The 26,857-nt window shown below is 44.8% G+C and overlaps 1 protein-coding gene and 1 long non-coding RNA gene across 2 annotated transcripts in view; one reads left to right on the forward strand and one right to left on the reverse strand.

Moving 5' to 3' along the window:
• Positions 1-1,367: 1,367 nt before the first annotated feature.
• On the reverse strand, positions 1,368-8,901 carry LOC139755637 (uncharacterized). Its single transcript, XM_071674246.1, has 3 exons — positions 8,821-8,901; positions 3,957-4,052; positions 1,368-2,275 (listed from the first exon to the last, which is right to left on the reverse strand). Exons 2-3 carry the CDS (start codon positions 4,048-4,050, stop codon positions 1,926-1,928), a joined length of 444 nt encoding a protein of 147 aa, XP_071530347.1. The 5' UTR covers positions 4,051-4,052; positions 8,821-8,901; the 3' UTR covers positions 1,368-1,925.
• An 8,770-nt stretch (positions 8,902-17,671) lies between these two features.
• Positions 17,672-26,857, forward strand: part of LOC139755668 (uncharacterized) — a 106,720-nt gene continuing 97,534 nt past the window's right edge. The window contains exon 1 of the long non-coding RNA XR_011714149.1: positions 17,672-17,772. This is a non-coding gene — a long non-coding RNA (uncharacterized lncRNA). The remainder of the gene's footprint in view (positions 17,773-26,857) is intronic.

A 26,857-nucleotide genomic window follows, 5' to 3' on the forward strand; every position in this document is an offset into this window, starting at 1 on the left:
GGGGCCTGGATGTGGATAGGGGGCTGTGGTTTCGGTGCATTATACAAGACAACTAGAGACTGAGTGCGAACGAATGTGCTTTTTTTGTCTGTTTTCTTGGCGCTACCTCACTGAAGCAGGAGGCACCGATGCTGTTTCCTGTGCGGCTGGGTAACGCCAGGAATCGATGAAGGCATGCAATTATGTGTGTGTGTGTGTGTGTGTGTGTGTGTGTATCACACATGTATAGACTCCTCTGGAGTGAGCTTTTTGACGAGTCTACCTCAGTGATGCAGCGTCGTCAAAGGTGACTTTTCAGTCGTGTTGTAACGTGGAGCAGGCAGTCTTTGTCTGTATAATGGAATGAAAGCTTTGTAACGAACTTCCACCACCACAGAATTTGAGTTAGGCTGGGGATACGCATGTACTGTATTAATTTCTAACTAAAAACTATTTGCAGAAAGTGTATAGATGATTGGCATGCAGTAAGAACAATATAGATTTTTTTGGTATGAGTCAAAGCAGTAGACAATAAACAAAGGATTATGGAAAGTTTCTGATTATATATATATATATATATATATATATATATATATATATATATATATATATATATATATATACTAGACGGTTGGCAGTTTTATATTTTTTTGGACTGACAAATCCTAGTTGTTTCTCTGCCTTTATAACCACGAGGAAAAAATACCTGTCACCCTATTTGGGAGACATGAGCATCATATGTCCTGGCAGAGCTCCTGTACCTAATTAGTAGACCAAGTCGTGCTGTGCACAGTCGATCCTTTATTGTGTGGGGATTTCGTACCGTACAAAGTGAGTGGGTATCTTATACCTAGTGCTGGGTGGGCAGTTGTCGTTTTTAACAGACTAATATTCACTTAATAGATGTATTAAGTTGAAAAAAAAAGAGATAAAGACAGTAGTCGAAGGAATTACATATATATTGAGCGCGGTATTCAATTTTCCCTTGTCGCAAAAACATTACTTCATCGAGAAATTCGATTCAGCCCCACAAGTTGAAGTGACCGCCACACAGTTTGACCAAGTAGAATCCATTAGAGAAATGCCTCAACTATTGTCACTGTTTTATCAGTGATTAACCTGAATTTTTTCTGAGTCACATGAGATGCTTCCCATTAAGTGACGGGTGTGACTTAGCCAGTGAAAAAGTTGTACTGTTGTGGTGGCCTCGCTTCTTCTCCGAGTCATGGATAAACATTACGTTCTGCGTCGTACACCTGGAATACGTTCAGCTGCAAAGCAGTGATCCAGTAACGGTCTTTTCGTACATATAAGTTCGAATAACCCTAACGTTTTCTACTAACCTTTTACACTGAAACAGGTGATATATGCAACGAGAAAAACACAGATCAGTTAAGAAGCTTTTATTTCTGTTTATGCAAGTTTCTTTAGAATGGTAAACTTTGCAGTTATCACAGGGAATGACAAACAAACAATTAACTAGAGGTTAAGATCTGACAGCAGTATAACGACAAAATTGCATATCTTGCAATGTATCTGACGTATATATAAGAAATTTTGCCTTAGTTTATATATTTTGAGAAAATAGAATACTTCCAAATCCTGCGTTTTTCTTTAGCAGCAAATGTGTTGTTCAGGAAGCCAGAGAAACCCGATGTGGGCTACGCTATTCCTGGGGATATCAGGCGCCCTCAAGATCAGCTCTCGCCTCACAGGGTGTTGCTCACGGGTTCGAAAATTATATGTATTTCAGGTTCTTTTCCTCTTGTATGTAGCTGATAGAGTGGAATTCTAACTACCATACAAAGGAGAACTTTTGAATAAAATGATGGATTATGTTAAGCGACGTCGGACGGTAGCAGGATGGAAGACTCGTATGCCGCTGAGTGATGGTGTTGCTTTTAGGGGCGAGAGGGATCCATCTGGTGTCAGCTGCCTCAAACAGGTTATGCGACTTGAGTGGAACCTCCTGCAGCAGCTGCTGCTTCTCGGGCTGCCAGTTCTTCAGCAGCCAGCTTCTCGAGTTCCTCTGCGGTGTAATACTCTGGCTTAGTGCCCGCGGCACAGTTGACTTTGGGGCAGCAGGCAGGGAAGGGGCCAATGTTCTCGCCGTCGGGGAATTCTACAGTGCAGTCATTATTGGGCTTAACCCTGGGGCCGCAGTCCTTCACGTGCTCGAACAGTCCGGTTGCGTTCTTGACGCAGGTGGCCTCACCGCAGAAGGGGAAGAGAGGCCATTTCTCGTCAACGTCAAAGACTCGGCACACCGTTGACCCAAAACACTTGCCAGGGAAATCTAATAAAATTTGAGAAATTTAATAGTCTAGTTACATTATAATGTATTACACAGTATATATATATATATATATATATATATATATATATATATATATATATATATATATATATATATATATATATATACACATACAGTGTGCGGAAGGAAGAGATTGTTTGATGAATCAGAATTATCATTTGCGTCAACAGCAGCGTACGTAATTCAATCAAAAATCAAAATTTCAGAAATCGTTAAGAGGCATGTACATGAATCGTTTTTAGAAACATTTGAGCTATACATTTTAATGATCTTAAATAGAAAAGAAGTATGTTTACAATTTTAGAAGTTTTTAAGCCATACATATAAAAGATCTTAAACAAAAAAAGAGGTATGTTTACAATTTTTAGAAACTTTTAAGCCATGCATTTTAAAAATCGTAAATGGAAGAGTTATATTTAAAATTGGAATCCATTTAAGGTATATGTTGTACGGAATATTGACAAGAAAACCATAGATGATAGAAAAAGTCACAGTTACAGCAGAAAATTATGAAGTGGAGTGAAGAATTATATTGAAATATCCTATTTATTTCTAAGGAAATGGAGTTCTCTTGTTAGGTATTTGTTGTGTGGGTAAAGCAGCGAAAGGAATACATATGGATAGGGTATGGTACATCAAAAACTGAGGCATGTTTAGGAGTTTCAGTTTTCAGAAAGGGTCGCTAATAAAACGACAGACAGGGTAGGGAGACTAAATGAATTCATATACATTCTACTGAAGGAAGATTGATGATGTAAAGAGGCGAGGGCATCTGTGTTGTGCCTGTAGTGTATAGTATACCCTGATCTGCTCAAGCGAAGCCACAGCTTCCCTAGTTCCCTGATCATCCTACCCTGAGACACCTCGCTGGTCAGAGCCAAGAAAGATTACTGTCAAACGTAGATTTTCTAAAGAACATGCATCCCATGTCTCCTTAAGGGTTGAAATTCAGTAGCCTGCCAGAGGGTGAAGTGTGGAAAGCGATAGAGTTCGGGGGAGGATTGCTGCATCCCGTCCCTTAAGCTACACGGCATATAGTCAATAATAAGGATATATTTTTAGCCCGTCAAAATGAAAGGTAAGTGTATGGGAGTCTCCTTAACCGTCTTTCTTGATTTATAATGGTGACCACTGAAAGCAACGCGCCAGTTTCATAAAACACTGCCATTCATTGCCTGAAGAGCGAATCATCTCTGTTTGCATGCAGATAAGCATATTAATGCGTTTCCTCAAACAAGAGCCCCTTGATTATTGTTATCGGCGGTTTTGTGTTAGATAACAATCCTCCTGTACAAATGCTGTATTCAGATTTATGAGAATTTGACTAATATTAGTAATTGTAACATGAAAATTAATCGAAAATTCAACCCCTGTGTTCTCAAAAAAGACGTATTCTTACATACCTCATGTTTTACGCTCTTCAGTATTGCCTTAGCGAATTCATAATTCGTTCCCCCCACCCACACCCACCCACCTCCGTTGACCAAATCCTGGATACGCTTTCTGGGTCAAGTGTGGGAGAGTTAATGGTTATGTAGGCAGGAATGAGTTGAGTCTAGGATATAAGGGTCGTGGTGGCAGGAATGGGCGGAGTCTGCTAGAGTTAGTGGTCGTGGTGGCAGGAACGAATGGTGTTTGGAAGAGAATGCTGAACACCCACCTCTGAGGACGTCAGCCTTGAGGACCCTGACGGCAACTTCTTGGGACACGACGGTCGCTGCCAGGAAGGCACACACGAATAACAAAGTCTTCATGGCTGAAAAAGAAGAGTTAGATCTTAATGTGTGTGTGTGTTAATATTTTAGAGATAACATATGGAACACGGCCTTCTTATTTAGAGAAGGAAAGCACAAGATGCGAACTGTGGTACGAGGAATTTGAGTTGAGTGGGAGAGTGTGGTGGTGGTGAGGGAGGGAGAGTGTGATAGTGGTAAGGGAGGAAGAGTGTGTTGGTGGTGAGCCAGGGAGAGCGGCTGGACAACCACTAACATCCCCAACCCAGCCCCTCGGGTGCTGCAGAGGTTATCGTTTGGCCGTGGTCACTTCCCTGGTTTGTAACATGACTGAACTGCGTCTTTGGCCGTGAGATGATTAAACAAGTATGGAGACATTCGTCTGTATTTATCCACACAGCTGCTTCACGGATTTGTTCAGTAAGTTCGGGTGATAATGGGGAAGCTAATGATAGTAGCAACCGTATTCCAGCAGTACCCGTGGTTCTAGAGCCAAGATGGACATGGATATCTCCCTTCATTGTACCCGAACTTCCCTCCTGCTCTACGAGCCACATCAGTTCAAGTAGTACTGCAAGGTCTTGGTCGCACGGCACTTTCACCCTCGTCCAGGTGACGCCCATTTTCTCTCCCCTACATGCTTGTCCTCACCCTCCTCCGACCAGTTCCATCGGATATGTGAATGACATGGGTGATGTTTTTAGATTCTGTTATTCTGTGCTATACTTTTTTTTTTATATATATATTTCAGAAGCTTTATATGTCTAATTAAACGTATAGAAATCGTTTCTGTGATAGTATGGACGATGGGCTCTTTGGATGGGGTTGGCAGAGGCAAGCGAGAAATCTACAGAGGGAACAGAACATTTGACGCACGTAGATGGTGGTTAAGCCGAAACGAACTCGTGGGTTCTACAGCCAGAATAAGCGCCGGCAGCCGCACCAGTTGTTTGTTGTGGCGACCCATCTGTATCACAAGTAATTTCTAGATTACATTTAGTGGCGAGTGTCAGTGGGATAATGGGCGTCATTACTCACAAGGGAAACTCGGACTGTGATCTGAGCAGGAGGGGCTTTGGGGGAGCTGTGATGTCACACAGGTTAATTTTCGATGGAGCAATTGTTGTCTCTCATGGCAGGGTTCATAAACACAGTCTAAGCCAGGTAACAATTGAAGTGACCCATCTGGATGGATGTGACCCACCTGGGCAGAAGATTGGGATAGCCTCTTCACATGGATTGGGATGTTTGCCTGAACATCCAGATCCCAGGAAGAAGAGTGATATCAGTTCTTTCTCTGATACGAGGAAGACCAAGCTCGTTTATCATGTTTATAATCTTGTTGTTTTATAATAACTCGGAGTAATTCTCATAGTTTCCATTTTGTATTTTTTTTTTCTTCAAATCTTCCAAGCCTTCTCTCTGGCATTAGAACAAGCAAAGGTGCAGTGTTACCAGACATAGAACGGATGTAAGCGACGTACATCATAACTTTATTGACCTCAGTCTGGGACCAGCTACATCTCTGATCCATAATACTGGTGTTAAATCTACGTAATTACGTTTCCAAATTTTGGTACTTCTAATCCAAAATACCCGTACCTTTTTTCACATAATGTGTAATCCATTATTCAGCCCAATCTCTCTGTTCACACGCCTTCTTTAAGTGCGGCGTTTGTTAAGGATTTTGTTTTATCACAGCGCTATTGTTGGAGCAGGCAGGTGTTGACAGGTGTTGACGACTTTTACAATGCACCGGGCCTCGGGGTCATATTTGGACATCCACACTCTTTAAACGTGTTAATCACTTCAGGATACTCAGCTTTAACTGTAAATGATTCCCCTTCCGCAGGATCTTCGTTACGTTCGCTTCAGTGTGATTATAAGTTAGTGTCTGAGACACGTCGCATGTACAACCAAATATCCCGTGATGGAGTTAAAAGTCCAGTTTTTCTGGAATCCTTCACATATTATTTGGACTCCGAGTGCATGATAAGGCTGAGGAATTATTAAAAACTTCTCCCTTGGAGGATGAAGATGATTATCACCTGAGTCCTCTTGAGTCTACCTGCGGGTAGCCTTAATAATAATAATAATAATAATAATAATAATATATATATATATATATATATATATATATATATATATATATATATATATATATATATATATATATATATATATATATATGGTTCCATCAACAGGATCAGTACACATCCTGATGTCTCCCAACTCGGGATGCCTTTCCTGTTATTGCATAACTTTGAAAATAATGAGGCTAGACTCCGCACAAGTTTCCGGTTTACCGAGAGAGAAAGTCCACAAAAGGGAAATGATACGAGGAACGTGTTAATGCCGAGCGGTGGACGTGCTCAGCCGGGCGATGTGGAGGAAGGAGTGTTGGGTTGGGGGATCCTGGGGGGGAGGCCGGCCGGCTCACACGCCCACTTCTTTGTTAAATTCGTTACGAAAGACGTTAAGAAAGTATCTTTTGACGTTCATTGTTCTCTGAGGCAAAAATTGACCCACTTTCAGCTGCACCAAACTGTAACTCCCCCGTGTAACAAGTCGTGGAGGAACCCCGTCTTAACAACACGTGACAACTTCAGCATAGTGACGCTGTACCCTCAACATCTTGAGCATTATATGGGATCAGGGATATCACTGCGAAACCAGACGAGAAATTCCTATGAAGTTACATATTTCTAGGAAAAAAAAAGTAGATACTGGGGCGCGAGAGTAAAGTGCAGTGGTAGTGAAAGCAACATCTACAGGTGATAGTAAGGCACATCAGTGACCGGCTTCCATTCTGTTGCCAGCCTCCTCCGTATCGCAGGGAGGTTATACTGTGAGCAGCAAGGTCTGTCAACACTGTGATGATCGCCATTAGTATATAGCCTCACCTGAAAAACCTGGGCTATGTGGAATAGATTAGGAAGTAGGCACAAAGTGTACTGCCATAAACCCTTAAAAGTAAACGTGTTTCTAAAGGAATTGTTGCAGGGTGTTGGAAGGTTAGAAATTCCACCGTATGATGATGGGATCAGAAAAAACAATTGGACTGCTTGCCCATTGAAGCTAGGCAATGACTCGCACATAGTGACATCCGCGCTCAGGAACTACTTTAAATTGCCCGAGTGTTCCTCTGCAAGGACTTCTGAATTTATATATGAAGGTTAACAGGAAAGAGACAGTCCAACCTTAGCGAAGGAAGGTAATGAATCAAAAGATTGCCAGGAGAATCCAACTTCGCTAGTTCTTAATATATTAGTTTTGTTTAGCTAGTTGTTGGTGTTTTAGTTTTGCATAGCTAGTTAATAGTGTAATGTTATGTATTTCTAACAAAATTTAGTGACAATTTTGTTTATTCAGTCGGTTTAGTGTTAAAATTCAACATGTTTGAAATCTTTGTCAATAAACGTTTAACTCAGAGCCTTGCTCACATCTGTATGGAAGTCTCAGTGCCGACAAGTAGGCGAGGCTGACTAACGAAAAGAGAACGTACGCATGAAACGTGGCTAATTCATTACACTGAGATTGATTAACCAGACTGACTGGGAAGGCAAACGATGAGTTCATATCATAATAGTGAATAGAGATAAAGGGGAAGTCCTGGCGCTTGAAAATGAATAGCCAGTGTGAGAGGCAGGCATCTTAGAAAGTCAGCGGACCTGTGGCGAGGCGGCGGGACACTGTACTTTCGTTGTTGGTAGACTCGAGGGCTGGGGTTAGGACGGTGATGGATCGGTGTGTGTCTCGCCATTCGCTCTATTATATCGTATGACAGATGATCTTAACTGATATATTGATGATACTTATTATTCAACCATCTTGAGGGTATTATTGGGTTTCACGCTGCAAGTATTTTCTTCTGTTACTTGCACATGAATTCTTTGGCTATATCAACTGCAGTTTGTTATTGAATATTGTGGTAATTTACATTCAACATATATTTTTCATAATCGCAATTACCCGCGTTAGTAACGTAGCGCCAGAAACACGAAGATGTGTCGCATCCGCCCACATCCATTCATTAGCTTATATCTTTTTCTTTCTTTCATACTATTCGCCATTTCCCGCGTTAGCGAGGTAGCGTTAAGAACTGAGGACTGAGCCTTTGCGGAAATATCCTCACCTGGCCTCCTCTATTCTTTCTTTTGGAAAGAAACATATATATATATATATATATATATATATATATATATATATATATATATATATATATATATATATATATATAAAGATCTTTAAAAAATAAAAAAAAAAAAAAACGAGAGGGGAGGATTTCCAGCCACCCGCTCCCTCCCCTTTTAGTCGCCTTTTACGACACGCAGGGAATATGTGGGAAGTATTCTTAGTCCCCCTATCCCCAGGGATACATCCACGTGCTCGTATATTCACAAAACTCTCTCTCTTATATATCATTGATGATATGATTGAGAATCCAGTGTCTACTCTGTTTCCGAACTTTAGGCGCCTTGCAGGAGTACACAAGATCTGTATTAAACATGAGTTGGAAATTGATGTGAACTTTAGCCCGACACTGAATATTAAGTCACTGTCACGTAGTTACAGAAATAAAATAGAGCGCAGAAATTTTACTTTCAGTTACATTGAGTCACAATGTTTTCTACTATGATACTAACTTCACAATTTGTATCCATCGTCACCGCCTTTCCCGTTACTGTGCACTTTTATTTACAGAGTTTAAAAGTTGATATTTTTGCCTCTATTTCAAGAAATATTACAACAGAGAAATTGGACTTTATGATCACAGGTTGTGTATCTTACCTGATATTGTTGTGTAGAGGATCCAGTGAGGACACCTGATATGCCAGATTTTGAACCAACACCCCTTTAAATACTGAGATCTCCCATGGTCAGCCGGTCTGCGCATGCGTGTAAAGTTCCCAAGTGGAAGTTTCGGTTCCTTCATTATTTCTGCTTCACCTTCACTATTTTGAGGTGTTTTCACCTCTGAAAAAACAATCATCAACAATTCTTTCTTCTCTCGTTGGAAAGGAAGCTGCATAAATGTAAGGGAAATTAAAAAAAAAGTTATGTTTGATACTTAAAAACCTGCCATGACCATTAGAGTATCTGGCAACTGTGCGGGTGATGTTGTAACCATGGGGAACCGGGATAGTCCTCGCGGAAACTTGCTATACTTTGACACAATACGAAAACAAAAACTCACAAGCAACAAGCGAATTTCTTTTTAAGAATTTCAAATAAAGATATTAATACTGATATTTTACTTTACGCCGTTACATACGCACATAGATGATGCGAATATAAGGGAAAATGCAAAGTGACACATGACACCGCAATTAGTGTATAAGATAATTCAATTTGTTACCCAAACCATGTGAACACTTTTCTCACTATGTAACCCATAAAGTAATTCAGTCAGTGAGGTCCAATCCCGAGACATTTTATGCACTATGTATCTTCTTTTGCTCCATCTTCCAGAGAATGGGTTGCAGTGGTCAATAAATTTGCCACTTTTGCGGCAAAAATGAAAATCAGTGATGATTTATGTTGCTATCAGATATTGGACGATGAAACAGACTTTTGTAAAACTGATTTTATACAATGTCTTTTGTTATCTTCATGATGACGGTAAAACAGTTTATAACAAGAATTGTGAGCAGCTCTGTAAACACTTTCTTATATGAAAGTGGCAGGATGTGAGCGCGGGAGGAATATGATAGATTTATTTGATTCTTATGATAATAGAGGAACACTGACGTCATTATCCTATAGGAACGGAACAGAGGACTGATAGATAACAGAACAGTCGGACTGACTGGTTAGTTGCACCGTCAGATTAACTGGTTTTTTAACCATCGGACTGACTGGTTTGTGAACCATCATACTGACTCGTTAGTGAACTATCAGATTGACTGGTTAGTAAACAGCAGATGGACTGGTTAGCGACCAATCGGACTGACTGGTTAGTGAACTGTCAGACTGACTGGATAGCGAACCATTAGATGGACTGGATTGCGACCAATCGAACTAACTGGTTATTTAACCATCAGATGGACTGGTTAGCGAGCCTTCGGACTAATTGGTTAGCGAAACAACAGACAGAGGAGCGACTGATTAGGCAACCATTCCACAGACACATGAACCGGCCAACAGACGAACAAAGGGACATACAGGAGCAGCCAATGGACAGGCAGATATGTTGTCCAAATGCCAGACAAATGTAGAGGTATAGGAAGAGACGGATGAAGGGATCAGCCGACGACACACTCCTACAGGAATATATTTACAGATAATGCCAAGGTCACGTGGGAAGTGAACGCTGAAAAGGATTGCACCAACCTACAAGGGGACCTAGATAAACTCCATATTTGGTCTGTTACAGAAAGTAACGGGAAAGGGACATAGCGAAGGAAGGCGTTGATGCTAATGTTGTTATCTAGCAGGAAATAAGCGTCAGGGAGCTGCGTGTGGAGGGGACTTTGGAGGGACTCCTTCACCTGACGCCCTGATCGTGAGAGAACAATACAGGAGAATAACTGGCCGTTGGCAGATAATAGAATTGCATTGACGTACGCGGATGAGGAAGTACACAACAAACTCTTCACGTCCTGCGTTTGACCAAACTGGTGTCAGAAAGCCCAGAGCAGGGTGAAAAAATGCTGCTCTAAATAAGAATAGAGTTACAGTCAGGGATTATAGAGTCCACGTATTTCTCGCCCGTTTTTGGAGAGAGGAGTTTGATGTCGTCAACAGCGAACAGGTCTTTCAAGGATGCAGAGACAGAAATGCCAGAGGCCATAACATGAAATAAGCAACAAATTTGTCGGGGAAAAAAATAATGTAGACAAGTATTTTTAACTGAATAAGAGTGTTAGGTGAATGGAATACACTGAGCGAGGAAGATGTGAGTATAAGAATGCTTAGAAAGTTGTATGACAGCACAGAAAGTTCAGGAGATGGGGGACCCACCAGTGTAGACTTCCCCCAGGGTACAATACAGGAGGTTCTACAGACGGCCGGATGAGACGACTTGTGGACAGAGAGACAATTGGACAAATTGTGATACGTGAAATGCGCGCGCACGTGTTTGTGTGTGTGTGTGTGTGTGTGTGTGTGTGTGTGTGTGTGTGTGTGTGTGTGTGTGCACTGGTGGCCATGAATGCTGGCTTTGTGGTACTGGTGGTCATGGTGGACCCCACCTGTACGGTTCATGATTCAACCAGACACTCCACCAACATCAGTGTTTGAACGGTGTTGGTGACTGGATTATGCGACCCACACAGTCATTGCTCGGGGGATTCGGGATGGGGGGGGAGGGTACAGTAAACGTCATGAACATGACGGTACGGCTTCTCACCTGACCCTGGAGGATCAGGTGAGAAGGCCAGGCCATCATGTTCAAGAGTCGTGCTGTCGTGCTCAGAGGTCGTACTGTCGTGCTTAGAGGTCGTACTGTTATGCTCAGAGCTCGTACTGACGTGCTCAGAGGTCGTATTGTCGTGCTCAGAGGTCGTACTGTCGTGCTTAGAGGTCGTACTGTTATGCTCAGAGCTCGTACTGACGTGCTCAGAGGTCGTATTGTCGTGCTCAGAGGTCGTACTGTCGTGCTTAGGGGTCGTACTGTCGTGCTCAGGGGTCGTACTGTCGTGCTCAGAGATCATACTGTCGTGCTCAGAGGTCTCGTACTGTCGTGCTGTGCGGAGTTGAAAACAAGATAGCTGTATCAGGCCCCGTCCGAGCATGACTTGTGCCACGTGTTCCTGCAGTCTGTTCCGAATGATTTCCCTCAGAGAGAGAGAGAGCCGGGGGAGAGGGGGGGGGGTGTGTGTTCCCCCTGAGTCCTGCAGGAGGGGAGTCTCCACCCCCCTCCCCCAGAGAGAGAGAGAGAGAGAGAGAGAGAGAGAGAGAGAGAGAGAGAGAGAGAGAGAGAGAGAGAGAGCTCTGCTGACGTAAACAATTCTCCAGTTGGCTGGCTCGTCGCACCTTGTTTGCTGGTCACTTTTTTTTTTTTGCGTGTCTCTATCCCTCCCCGACACCACACAGGAAGACACAAGTATATCGGTTGCTGTATAGCTATAGACGTCGTGGTCGTCGGTGGTCGTCCTGTGCAGGTGTATGGAATGCAGCGCGTCGCTCAGGCTCGACCCCTGCCGTTCTTGGTGGTGAGGTGTACGACATACAGTGACGTACGGATCATCACCGGGTCTCTCTCTCTCTCTCTCTCTCTCTCTCTCTCTCTCTCTCTCTCTCTCTCTCTCTCTCTCTCTCTCTCTCGATACAGGTGCTCCGTCCGACTTGGTTAGCTCTGTATTAATTACAGTATAAAGTTTCCCAGTACGTTGAGGGAGGGAAGAGAGATGAACACCTTACATACAACTCATGAATGACCCCTCATACATTGGCTGAGGGAACGCTGCACGGAACAAGCATCATACATTGGTTTTACACAGTGACCAGCCGGCATGGCACGGGTAAAAACATGCCCAATCAAAGGCCACCGCGGGTTAAAGGGAAAAAAATGTAAGAGAAACAGAATGGAGACCTGATGTTTAAAGATATAAAGGTGATAGGAAGAGGGAAAGACGTGGAGACCTGATGTTTAAAGATGTAAAGGTAATAGGAGGAGGGAAAGACGTGAGGAGGAGGAGAATTCCACGGTTTTTGGTCGAGAGAAAAAGTAGGTGTTCTAACGGTCAACCCTCGAGTGCCTGATCTCCACAGAAACTGCGGGAAGCAGCATCTAGACGCGTGACTTGTGTCTAATCTTAATAACAGGGATGTATCGTGACAGGTCACAGGACCAGTAGCCGGAGTGATACCAGTAGAACACAGAGAGAGGGAGAGAGAATAGAGATACTGCAGCGAACAGAAAGGAATGGTTAATGATGAGTGGTGATGCTAAGAGAAAGAAGAATTAGAAGGAAGGATTTTGATTCTAGTCTGGGTTATAGAGAGAGGTGGAGGAAGAACCACTCCAGGTACGTGAGCAGTACTCCATAAGAATTGATTGCTCACAAGAAAAGTAATTAAGGCACCAGTGCAACACGCTTAGCTTTTGCAAAACAGACTTTATAATGTTCAAATTGTGTGGTGTTCAGGATGGAGTGGAGGCTATGTCCGTGGCTAATGTGTTTATGTTATTACTGTGTCGGATTTTGTGAGGTGTATTGAAACTGAACCGAGGGAAGGAAAAAGTGATTCTTGGGAAGAAATTACGTTCTAGCTCGAGTACATTTAACTTGGCAGTGCCGAGACGTTGCACAAGAGTGAATTAAGAGGAAAATATGTTCAGTACGAGAAAGGGAACGAGTATTAGAAGGAAGGAGAGTGAGTTAAAGTGTAGATAGGATGTGAAGCTGAAGAGAGAAGGTTTTTCGTAGAGAGAAGAAAGAGTTGGTGATAGAAGAGAACCCTGAGGAACCCCACTGTAGGACAGGTTAGGAAAGTTGCTGTATTGACGACTGCTACAGTGTAACCGGCCGAATAGGAAGCTGTGCAGAGAAGACAGAAGAAGGGAGCAAAGCTTTATGACACACCATGACACGAGCTTGGAAGATGTTGAGGACAACGATCAAATCACCAGAATCTACGAGAGGAAGATGACCAGCTCGCCAGAGGTTCAAGGCCAAAGTAGATAATAGGAATTATGATAATAATGATATAATTATCTTTATTATCATTATTATTATTATTATTGTTGTTGTTGTTGTTGTTGTTGTTATTGTTGTTATTACATGGTATTGGGGGTTTAGCAACAGTACCAGTGCACCAAACGGGCCTGTACAGTTCGAGTCCCGTCCATGGCAGCTGGCCGGGAGCCGATGTGGCTGTTCAACCTGCCATTCATGGTTGGTCGTTGTATGGACATCTTGGCGATGAATACCTCTGTTCTTGCCCATTCATGTGATTCACCAGAATTACATTCATACACGTTCTGGTCTGACCTCAGGAACCAACCCTTACCCCTGATTTATTCGTTCTGACTTCAGGAACCAACCCTTCCCCCCCTAATTTATTTGTTGGAGTACCTTCGGCTCTACGCTACAGTCAGCAGCAGGGTCAGGTTGGACTTCTAAGAAACTAGGAGTTCTTAGGCAACACTTGTGGATCTGTCACGTCAGTTGACCTGGTCTCATGATTGTCTTCCAGTGGCCGAAGTGTCATACAGACGAGTCCAGGCAGGTCAGGTGTGGTGGCTTGGCGGTGTTGTGTGGCTGCGGCACACACTCACCACACACTCATGATGACACGCTCACCATACACTCATGATGACACACTCACTATACACTCATGATGACACCCTCACCACACGCTCATGATGACACACTCACCACACACTCATGATGACACACTCACCACACGCTCATGATGACACACTCACCACACACTCATGATGACACACCACACACTCATGATGACATACTCACTATACACTCATGATGACACCCTCACCACACGCTCATGATGACACACTCACCACACACTCATGATGACACACTCACCACACGCTCATGATGACACACTCACCACACACTCATGATGACACACTCACCACACACTCATGATGACACCCTCACCACACGCTCATGATGACACACTCACCACACACTCATGATGACACACTCACCACACGCTCATGATGACACACTCACCACACGCTCATCATAACACACCACACACTCATGATGACACACTCACCACACACTCATCATAACACACTGACCTCCCGTCATATCGGGCACCTACGAGACGATCAGGTTTAGCATGTCGTAAATTGGCTGATTTACGAGACGCTGTTCCTCTCCCAAGGTATTATTGCTTAAGATCATTACGATTACCACGTGGGGCTGATGATCCTGCAGTAACCATGACGTGTATATATATATACCACGTCAAGCGTCGTCACGAGATGGGTCATCATCACTACTGCTTGTTGGTGGAGCGAGGGAAGGAGGGAGGGGGGTCATCGCTATTGTCTAGGGAGGGAGCGAGGGAGGGAGGAGGGAGGGTCATCACTACTTCCCGTTGGCGGAGGGACGAGAGAGGGGGTGTATCACTCTGGGTGTGTATGGAAAGCTTTCTTGTTGTGGCTTCATGTCAGAACAGTAAGCGTGGCAACGTCCTTACCCGCAGCCACCTTGGGTAGGCGGCAGGAACCGCGCCAGTAGTGCCTGTGGCGGGGTATACCTCAGAGAGAGAGAGAGAGAGAGAGAGAGAGAGAGAGAGAGAGAGAGAGAGAGAGAGAGAGAGAGAGAGAGAGCCCCGTCCCAGCTCCTCTGGCAGGGTGATCACAATACACTATATTGGAATGGACCTTTTGAATGAGAACTCTTTTTTGTTTGTTTGTGTTTGTTTATTTGTTGGTTTTACCAAGACGAACTGCTCCTGATTGTATGTTTCTTGATCTGTTCTAAGTTCCGCCTTCCTGGAAGACGCCGGTCAGAGACTAGGGTTTGCTGGGGGCTGGAGTGTGGACGAGGATAAAGGTTCTTGACGTGGACGTAGCTGCGCATGCGTCATGGTAGCGACTGGCAGGGTTATGATGTTAACTGTGTAACTAGATCATTAATTTCCTTCCTTATATACATTTCTCTATACATTTTCCCCTTTACCTGTAGAAATGCTTTTCATTCTGGGTCATTGTCGGAGTACCTGTAATGGAACAGTGTCTCTGATGAGACGATCACCATATAAATTATCACATTAAAAAAAAAATGACAAAAATATCGTCATGGGAATATCATTTCGAGACGACAAATTATATATATAGAAGTATTTCAAGCTTCGCTTACATCACGGGCTTTGAGTTTCTTAAGAGAATGTATGCAAAAATGTCACAGGTTTTTCAAGTGTTCTTATTATACTTATGTAAAAAGTATGTAATGTTGATATGATAAGTAGAATGTCTTTAAAGTGACTCTTCTCTTGTACTTCTCCGACCTGTGTGATCCTTTGACCGTCAGGGCTTAACAAAATCTCATTTGGCTTTCTTTTTTTTTAACTGAGAAGCGTTCACATAATTTTGATGAAAGTTTTGTGTTGTTAGGTTAATTGTGGTTGTACGTACGACACGATCATCTTAAATTCAAATACGGACTCAGAGAGTCCGAAGTTAATAAAAGAGTAAGTGAAAATAACAATGGGGAATAGAAAGAAAGAAATATCCACAGCTTTTGTTAACAAAGAAACAAGAGAGTTTTGAAAGTAGGTTGAGGCCTTTTATTTTTGATGAATCATGCGACACTGTAATTAACTTGTGATGATTTGATACAAAGAATCATTTATGGCAAATGGATAAAAAAAAAAGAACAGTGAGACAGTTTGTAATGATGTGTTGCTCCAGAGGGAAGTATATATCAAACACTTCAATCATAACGTTCCAGCATCATTTGCATTGTCGTGTGACTGATAAGAAAGTAGTTCATGTTTGTCATAAAGTGAAACTCTGTCTTGTGAAAAGGAATCGCAACCATTTTTTTTTTTTTTTTATAATCGTTAGTTTCTAGATAAACTGCATCAGTTTGAACTGAACTGTTTCTCAGGACTTGCAACTGTAAGCTGAATCTTGCAGCTGGGCAGTTTAAAAGTTCCATGTGGTTCACCGCAACAGGAACTTTATTTTCCACGTTTTGCCAGACTCTGAAGACCTGATTATGTTCGAGCCTACGTAGATTCGCGTTGTTTTGAGAATGGTATTGTCGGTAACATTCGTCCGAAATTGAAGTTTTCTCTTTTTCGTCTTTAGAAAAAAGACTCTCTCTCTCTCTCTCTCTCTCTCTCTCTCTCTCTCTCTCTCTCTCTCTCTCTCTCTCTCTCTCTCTCTCTCTCTCTCTCTCTCGGTTGACGTTAGTGTACCTTGATACGTTTTTCTTGCTCGCTCACCTTCGTTATAGTGATCAGTGACATCAGGATCCTGGGTTCTCTGGCCGTCCGTACTACTACTGGTCAAGCCTCGTGCCAGAATGGCTATCATTACGGAACTTTAGGTGTCGGTCTGACTGGGGGATGGGATGGGACCTTCACTCGCTTCCATTTCTCTAGATGACGGGTGTCACCTGGGTGACTTCGTCATGCACAGTCATGTCGTCATCGTCCTGGCAGGACACAGCAGGGAATGTACGATCGCCCTGTGATTTCTCCATTTTAGTTTCTTCCCAGTTTGTCAACCTGAATTATCACCGTCCTTAATTGTGATATAGTGGCAGACTCTCGTTTGTTCGCTGATGCTGTGGCTACCACACCTTCCCTCATCACCACCACCACCACCACCACGCCCTCCCTTCCTGGCCACCACATTCTCCCTCATTACCACCACTCCTTCCCTCTCTGGCCACCACAGCCACCATCATTACCACTCCTTCCCTCTCTGGCCACCACAGCCACTATCACCATCACTCTTTCCCCTCCTGGCCACCACACCCCTGAACGGCGGATGACATTATTCAGTAGTTACAACCACTCTCCCCGTCATATCATCGTCTCTATGCCTCTCATATTATAGACATAGGCTTCTCTGTCATTAGTGAAACATTTTCCCAAAAATATTTAAACCTAGAAGCCAGCAATTTTTGTTCCATTTCTGTCGGATGAATTACTACCGACTGTTTATGGGTATTAGTTCTCGTGGTAATGTTTTACCCTCTTTTGTAGACCGAGGACGTATGGACGGACCGGACGCATGGAGGAGCGCCGCTTTTCGAGCAGACGTGTGCAACATTGATCTGACACCGCCTGTGTCTTCGTTACAAGGTAAGTACCCTTAAGATAATTCATTGCCTAATGTTAGATCATTGTATAACTTTGATTGTGTGAGGCGAAGAGTGAAACAATACCATCTCATGTTTCCAAGGCTGAGTGAGAAACAAAGCACCTGTGCTCATTCAGGGACAGTGGAGTGTTGAAGTCTTGTAGTTTTATGACGCCTTGTTCAAGGTACGAGTCGAGAAGACGAGATGTAGTTGACCACTGTGATTCTTGAGGAAAGCAGCTTGTTGTACAACACTAGGTGTGTCTGTGGCTGTATACAAAATCCGAGGCTCTGATGTCAGAGCCTGCTTTCACCCTCTGAAAGAGACGTCTTTTCAGAGCACCAGAAGATTTCCTTACTCTCCATCTGTTTGATAATTGTCCAGACAGTATGTTTGAGACCTTTCGTAAAGGGTCCGTGAGATCCTGTAAGGTGTGTAGAATAATGGACATATTGTGCATTGTTTGAAACTGGCTAAGCTCTGATTGCCTTCAGCCTCATTTCATGAGGTGGAATTCCATATTAGATCACTGTGTGCTCTTAAAGGTTTGAATTTCCTTTGTGTAATGTGATATTATCATTAATGGTTAATACAGGCGAACATTTAGGCGCTTCGGCTTTCGGAAGTCTTTTGGAGTATAATCTCTTGGTGGATCGTGAGTTCATACTCACGTTCGGGAACCTGTACAAGTAAACCAATCATTTTGAGAACAGGTCACTCGAGAGGTGAGTCAGGGACTTGGGCAATGTCTGGCCCTGTGTGTTTCAAGGACTTGTCGTCGCTTTCTAAATTTTGATATATTTTTTTTTTTTTTGAGAATCGGGAGGCAGCTGGGGGTGATGTCACAGTGCCAGGATCGTCAGCGGAACTGGAATGAGAGCGCCCAAGCCTCCGGGTTGGTGAGTCAAGTCCATGCTATTCCAGGAAGGAAACAAGTGTCAGAACACACCCTTTGTTCTGTCATTCTTAGCCTTCAAATGTTTCGACTGTGAGTTGCGCTTTCAAAACCACGATGGTGATAGCAGTAGTAGGAGTTAAGTGATCCGTAGAGTTAATTCCTCAGTTGATTTGTAATGTCCTGAAGTCATGCATATCTGCAGAATGTAATTCCCAGGAAAAGTAACGATATTATTATATTTATTGCCAGTTGACCAGAGACACGTACATTTGCCAGATACAGGAGCGGATTTTCATCTTAGCTCTTTCCAAAATAACTACGACGTTTCCCCTCAAAAAAAAAAGAAAAACACAAACAAATTAGATATGTTCCATGTGTTACCAGCCGACTGGAATGTCGTTCATGGGCGTCCCATACTGAGGTTACCATGGTGTGCGGGATACATGATCCAGGCGGGTGTTTGCTGCTGCCGCCACTCAGGTACAACAACAGTATTGTGTAACTAGAAAAAAAAAACGGTGTTGGGTTATCCCTGTAAAGATAAGGTGACCATTAGAACCACGGCATCCACAGCGATCCTGGACCACTCGACGAGACAGAAAAAATCCTATCTTGTCCTTCGCTGCTCCGGGTTCGAAATTACCCACACCCGAGACACCGACACTTGATGACGCGTCCTTGTGGTTCATGTCCTTCTTGTTGATCCCGATGACGAGGTGCGGCAGCCCCGGCCGCAGCGTGTCGGCATCGCGGTGGCGTGTGCTCCAGTCCCTCGTGTGAAAACAATACCGGAAAATCGTATGGTATCGCGGGAGTCATGCGGAGATGATCGATCGGATCAGCTCGTGTTGATGCATGACGAGGACTGGTCACTGGATCACGTGTGGTTCCTCAGTAAGTCCCAGGGTGAAACGTTACTGCGTTCTGCCACATTTTGAGGTCGACCTCGTGAGTAGGTCTTGGGGCTGAGTCTAGCTGAGTCTATGGATGGTAGTGGAGCCGTCACGGTGCGTCTCTGACGAAGGTTCTGCTGCTGATGTAGCGCAGAGTCGCAGCAGCCACACTGGGGTTCCTAGTGTTGGATCTGGACGTCTCATGAAAGATAAGAAGGAAAGGACGCCAGATCAAGACTTTTGGGCTGAAGACATAATGCGAGACTTTCCGATGGTAAGTTGGCTTATGGCGGCTGACTTGTGGGGGTTAGACATGGCGAGCGGACTCAATGGTTTGTGCCTGACGAAGTAGTGGACCAGGGAAACCCCAGGGATCACATGGTGACGTGGGCGATGGGTCTGGGACTAGGGGAGTGTGCCTCCCGAGGATAGTATCCCGATTCTGAAAGCTGATGCATTTCATGCATTTTTTTGTAAACGCCCTTAGATAACTTTAAATAACATTCATCTACCAAAAGACGGCGTTATTCCAGATGGGAGACCGTGGCTTTTGAGGTTCAGTCTAGCGACGCAGGTATAGGGGACGTCGGGAAACCCCACTACTGATGAAGGCAGAGGATATCTCCGCTACTGATGAAGGCAGAGGATATCACCACTACTGATGAAGGCAGAGGATATCACCACTACTGATGAAGGCAGAGGATATCACCACTACTGATGAAGGCAGAGGATATCACCACTACTGATGGCTTTTTATTTACTTTGTTGAAGGTTTTAGTTACGAACAGAGTCCAAATGAAGGCTGGCACTTTATTGGAATATGATGAGGTTCATGAAGGGGAAAAAGAAGAGACAAAGAAACGTTTTTATGAATTTTGGAAGAAGTGGAAAACCATGTCTTCACAGCAGACGGTCAAACGACCACCCAGCCTCTCTCTCCTTTGCTGTGATGAAACTGACGTGTGATGTATCATTACGCCTGACCATATACACAATTCGGGGCCGATGGTTGGTATATCAGCAAGTGACGCTGGTTGTAGGGAGAAACCATGAGTGTTGGAGACCAGGGGGACCATCACTGTGGGCTCTCTGGGATCGAGGCTAGTGGGGGGAAAATCCCCGATTTTCAGAGCCAAAGACTGTGTCCTGCTTCGCACTGCTCGTCCGCCGTCCGGCCCATCCTGGCTCATCTCTCTGTTTGGGTTTCCCGGATATTCTGCCATGCCTGCAGCCAGTCAACCAACAAGCGAGCCAGCCAGTCAGCCAGCCAGACAGGGTCTGCCTATCAGACACAGCCAATATTGGACACCTTTCCTTCGTGAAATATTCTTTCATTTCTTATATCTTACTTAATGAACCACACAATACCAGGGACCACCATTACGGAAATTCTGCAGTTTCAAGTCTGCGCTACAGTCAGTAAAAGGGACGTTGTAGTCGTCACCGGACGAAACGAAGTAGAGTCTTGTGATCTGTCACCCAGCAGGTGCTATCTCTGGCTCCCAGTACAGCCCAAAGGTGGTCCGAAGCCTAGCAGGTGTTGTATCTGGTTGCCAGTACAGACCATAGATGGTCCGACGCCCAGCAGGTGTTATACCTGAGTGCCATCCTGTTGAGAGAGTTTATCCCTGGATCTGTGTGTACTGTTAATGATGATGATAATTATGACGATGATAATGATGATGATGATGATGATGGTGATGATGATAATGATGATGGTGATGATGATAATGATGACGATGATAATGATGATGATGATGATGGTGATGGTGATAATGATGATGTTGATGATGATGATGATGGTGATGATGGGTCTACATATGTAGCCATACAGCTCTCCTTCCTCTCTCACGATGCAGTACAATGAAAGTATCTTCTTTTTTTCCTCAGTTCTTCTCTAAACTGTTTCCGTTTCGTCTTTCCTTTCGTGGCAGCAGTAGCCTTGGTCCCTTGCTCGTACGTCAAAAGCTCTTATTTTGAGGGTGTGTTCATGTCCTTTGTTAGGACTGGGCAAGAAGTGAAAGGAAAGATTATTATCTGCCATATTCGAGCCTGGCAGGACGGTTCGCCCCCTCCCCTGCTGGCCGTAAAAGGATGCAAAAGTCCGGTTAGTGATTTGGAATCAGTTTTTGGCTCGAGTGTAGATGGGAGGACATGGGAAGGACAGATAACAGGAGGCCCGGCGGTCGATAACAAGGTTATTTGCAGGAGCACATGTCAGAGTATCCTTGTGTCCTGTTCTATCAAGAGGCAGTTTAGTGAAGCACAAGGCACCGCAAAGAGGGGCGTCGGCGCCTACATATCGCAATATTATTGAGATGAGAACAGAATTGAATTCTAATAATAGGATCTGTGGAGGAGGTAAAAGTGATGGAGCGACACAGGCGTATGCAATACCAGTGAAGTGTGGGGCGTCGGTGTCTTGTAAGCTGAATACTACCTCTGTGAAGGAGTGCTGTCTCTACGCAGAGCTTCTCGCCCCAGAAGAGTCAACCCTTTCCCTGCTGCGGATCGTAACGCAGCTTTAAAGCTGCACGAGTAAACTACACTCACCTTTAACATGCATAGACTCGGGTACTTTACCCAGACGCCATTTGTCTTATGAACTGGATTTCTTATAAAAGTCGATAATTATCAGTTTAAATCTTATCTTTATGAAACAGTTATTTATTTGGACTTTATAAGTCACGTTACGGAAACATAATTGCATTAGAAAGTAATTGGGTTTATACAAACATCAGCCAATATCCTGATCTTTTTAAACGAACAATTCTTTTTCAAAGTTCTTGGATCTCATTACTAGAGATGTTTGCGATAAAGGTAATCCAACACCATAAATGTTTCCGTATTAAGATGTCTCCAACACCCGAACTATCAGAAGAGGCAGTAGGTGTGTGCTGCACCTGGTGTTTCTTTCGAGACTGTATGTGAGAAATACCTGCATGTGTGAAGGACTAGCACATGGTATAGATGGATCTGGAGGAGGGTGTAATGGGGTCGATTGACATACCTTACGGAAGGTGCTACGAATGTTTAGTGTATAAGGAAGGTTACTAAATGCAATCAAGAGTTTTTGATTAGAGACAGTGAGGTATGTGTGTTGGTAGGAAGGGAAGGGAGAAGATGGGAAGATAAAGTAAAAGAGGCTTTGGGGTACCTGGGCCTGAACATTCAAATGGGATGAAGGTTGAGTTTACAGCTGTGTGCTGTATGGAGGGCAACTTGCTATTAATAGGCTGAACCAAAGAGTATGGAGTGTTTAAGGTGAACCATTTTGAAGTCTCAGGGGCTTGGCTGTGGATAATGGTAGGAGGGGCTATGGTTTCTAGTTAGGACTCCATCCCCCCATTTGTCTCAGGTGGCAGTAGCGAATCCACGAACATCAGGTGTTTCCCAACTTCGATCGCCTGACACGCGGGGAATATTCCTGCCAAAACCTCATATTGAGACACACACACACACACACACACACACACACACACACACACACACACACACACACACACACACCACCAGCTTCCAAGGCCTCATTGGGTGGGCCTTCCCAACGCCTTTTTTTCCCCCACTCTCCTCTTGCAACACTCGGCAACTGGAGGAGATGCTGGCTGGATGTCCAGGATACACACGCAATGTCGCAACCTGTTTATGTATATCGGGAGGGAGGTTTATGCTCATGTGGTCCCATGGCTTCTCCTTGCACTATTATCATGTAGATATCTGTATGCTTACAACAGCTCGTATTGACTCACTCGTGGCTTAGCTTCTTCCAGGAATCCACAACTCTGTTCTTGAGCGATTCCTTCCTTCCTCACTTCCCCTCCCGACACTCCTCCCGTCCTGACATCGTCCAGTTGTGTCCTCTTGACTTCGGCCCATCTGACTTCAGAGTTGAGGAGTTTTCCTGTGGTTATCAACTCTCCCCTTAATCTTCTGTCTTTTAAAGTATACAGATCTTCCCTCCTCTCCTCCCAGGCCATTCCAGGCCTTTCAGCAGACCCTTCCCCCTTAGGAGTTCTTGCATGGTCTTAGCGTGAAGACCAAGCAGGTGCAGCGTGTTCCGGCTTCGGTCGAGTGTGAACACCAAACACACAAAAAAAAAGTCTCCTGACATTTTTATGTTCGACAAAATGATTCAACGGACAAAGGATTTTTGGCAAATGCTGTGTGGCCTTGCCTCGCGTTGGTAGCCCTATTTCCCTTACATATACATTTCGTGAGGTGCGTTAAAAACAAAAAAGTACAGAATGTAAACTATACCGTTCTCAGACTGTTCTCATACATCTTATTACAGATTTATTTCGACAGTAATTACTATACAGAGCAGCTACTGTTAGGCATTAAGAAAAGTGTCTGGCGTTTGCGCTTAACGACCAAGACAGACAAGAATGGTCGTGTTCATTTTGTAATCCATCGGAGGTAATTGCCGGACTGTGAACGACGTCCTGGAGGAAGCTTTGGTGGAGGGAGGGAGGGAGCGGCTTTGTGAGACAGTGAGGGGTGTGGGACACGGCTGGGAGCGGGGATGACGTACACTGGTGACCCAGGTGGCGGTGCTCTGGCAAGGGGTCTGGAAATTGTGTTCCTGAAGACGGTGTGGTCTGGAGCGCTGTTGTCAAGGGACACACCACTGCTGACTTCCTTCTTTTTTTTCTTTCATGTTGGGGAGTGTGGGAAGCTGCTGCATGTGGCTGAATGGTAAATTGGTCGTTGCACTTAGGAGCAGGTGTTACACTGTGGTGCCCACCCCCCCCCATTCTCGATATGCCCCTCCCACTCCATCTTGTTATGTTTATCAGTGGAAGATGGCAGTCAGTAGTCATCTGGTTTACAAGAAGTGCTGTTGTATTGTATCTAAAGCTTTCTTAACTTAGTTCTTGTTTATCGTATTATCGTCTCGTCGATTGGTTCCAGTCTGTTTCATAAAAGTGATGAATGTAAGGCAGTGGAGGGCAGTGTTAGCAGTGGGAGAGGCAGTGGAGGGAAGTGGTAGCGGTGAGAGAGGCAGTGGAGGGAAGTGGTAGCGGTGAGAGAGGCAGTGGAGGAAAGTGATAGCGGTGAGAGAGGCAGGGAAGTGTTATCGGTGAGAGAGGCAGTGGAGGGAAGTGTAGCGGTGAGAGAGGCAGTGAAGGGAAGTTTTAGCGGTGTGAGATGCAGCAGGAGGAGAGGCAGCGGAGGGAAGTGGTATAGGGTTAGGTAGTTCACTCTTGGTTGAGGAGAACAACGCCTGTAATTCGGAGGAGCGAATATGAATGGTCGGTTGTGGGTGGGTGTGTAGAGCGAGCAGGTGCGCGTCTCACCTACGTAAAACACCTCCGTTAAAACAACGTAGTAACACGGCGCTGGTCAAGGACGGAAGGCCAAGTTGTTTTCTCTGCGTGTCGACCGTGCCACCCAGGACCAATTGGCTGACACCGTTGCTACGTCAACCACGACACGCAGGATCCCTCACCACAGCAGCGGTGGTGCCAACCTTGACCGCGAGGCTCCCGACCTACCATGCAAAAGGCTTGGTCTCTTACCTGGACTCGGAGGTTGGGATCGAATGCCACACACACACACACACACACACACACACACACACACACACGTCATCTCGCAAGGAGCAAATCATAGTAATCTACACCAACTAGGGTTGGTGTAGTACCCAATCCACCGCCAGAGTCTCACATTAGGACTGTTGAAGAGGAGGTGAATTACGTGGTTGTGGTGGTGGTCAGCTTCAGGTATTAGCACGAGGCTCATGAAATATCCCCCAGCCATAATGGTAGACCCTTGCCCGAGCCTGGTCTGATCGCCCTCATGGAGAAGCCACATTGATTCAGAGAAGATCCAACTGAGGATGATTATGACCGTGCTTGAAGTAAGGCAGCTGAGGTGCACGGATGAGGAGGGCGACCATAGACTTGCCCAAGCTGGAAATGAGGACTGGAGAAATATTGCCACGTATGTATCCAAGTCTTCACATTGTCTGTATTGACCTGTTCTGAGGAACGGGAAGGGACGGAACATTGAGAACAACATCAAGACTAGATTCTGAAAAGACGTGTAAGAAAAAGATTAATGGTAACAGATTGTTGGTGAGTGAGGTAAGATGATGAAAGAAAACTCGTGTTAGAAATGAGAGTCAAAGATACTATGAGTTCATGACTCTCTCCTCGTGCGTTGAAATAAGTAAACATACACACAAGCTTTGATAATCTGTACCCGTTAGGGCTAGTAAATTTATTTTTAGTGTGTGGAAGTTTAAACACTAGATAATAAGGGAAAGTAAGAGGAGGTGTGATATTGGGGCCTTCAGCAGTAGGTGTGGCGAGGCTGTTGCACACCCCTGCTGTCGTCCAGCAGTAGGTGTGGCGAGGCTGTCGCACACCCCTGCTGTCGTCCAGCAGTAGGTGTGGCGAGGCTGTCGCACACCCCTGCTGTCGTCCAGCTGTAGGTGTGGCGAGGCTGTCGCTCACCCCTGCTGTCGTCCAGCAGTAGGTGTGGCGAGGCTGTCGCTCACCCCTGCTGTCGTCCAGCAGTAGGTGTGGCGAGGCTGTCGCACACCCCTGCTGTCGTCCAGCAGTAGGTGTGGCGAGGCTGTCGCACACCCCTGCTGTCGTCCAGCTGTAGGTGTGGCGGTGCTGTCGCACACCCCTGCTGGCGTCCCTGAGAATGATATGTTGATGGCTGGACGTGACGCACCCTGATTATAACATAATCTTTTTGAAGCTGCTAGTGGGCCAGGGTAACTGGTCAGCCACGGTGCGGACGACGGGTGCACCACGATCAGTCACCGAGTCAGGGAGCCACCACCATAGTGCCATCAATGTCCTGCCTCCGTGTGGAGAAGAGCCATTACATTTCCTCGTGGGGTTTATGGACGACCTCCCCCGGTCCACAGCCGTCCTTCCGTCGGTACAAACATCGTACCCTGTCGGTGGTAGCGACGTCACGCGGACCCGATGATGGTGTTTTGGTCCAGGGCGTCAGTAGTGAGGACGACCGCTCAGGTTAAAGTGTCTGCTGGACACACGGTTCCCCCTTCCCTCGTGTGGGTCTTGGCTCAGCGTTCAGCCACCGTCGGGTGTGGTGCTTCCGGGAAGTAACAGAACTGGCGACCATTACTCACAAAATGATCGCATTAACTCACCGGGGATCTTGCTCATCAGACACCTGCCACTCACAGGTAGTGAGGATGTCGACACATAATGAGAAACATTGCGTTAGTTACTTATTAAGTAATTAGAAACATTGCTTTAGTTACTTATTAAGTAATTAGAAACATTGCTTTAGTTACTCATTAAGAAATTAGA

The sequence above is a fragment of the Panulirus ornatus genome, chromosome 2 (genome assembly GCF_036320965.1).
Source record: "Panulirus ornatus isolate Po-2019 chromosome 2, ASM3632096v1, whole genome shotgun sequence".
Taxonomy (NCBI): Eukaryota; Metazoa; Arthropoda; class Malacostraca; order Decapoda; family Palinuridae; genus Panulirus; species Panulirus ornatus.

Excerpts from the sequence above, each read along its gene's own strand:
- LOC139755637 (XM_071674246.1), bottom strand. The coding sequence starts at position 4,050 with ATGAAGACTTTGTTATTCGTGTGTGCCTTCCTGGCAGCGACCGTCGTG. Across the intron at positions 2,276-3,956 it reads CAAGGCTGACGTCCTCAGAG|ATTTCCCTGGCAAGTGTTTT; the intron begins GTGGGTGTTCAG and ends AAATTTTATTAG.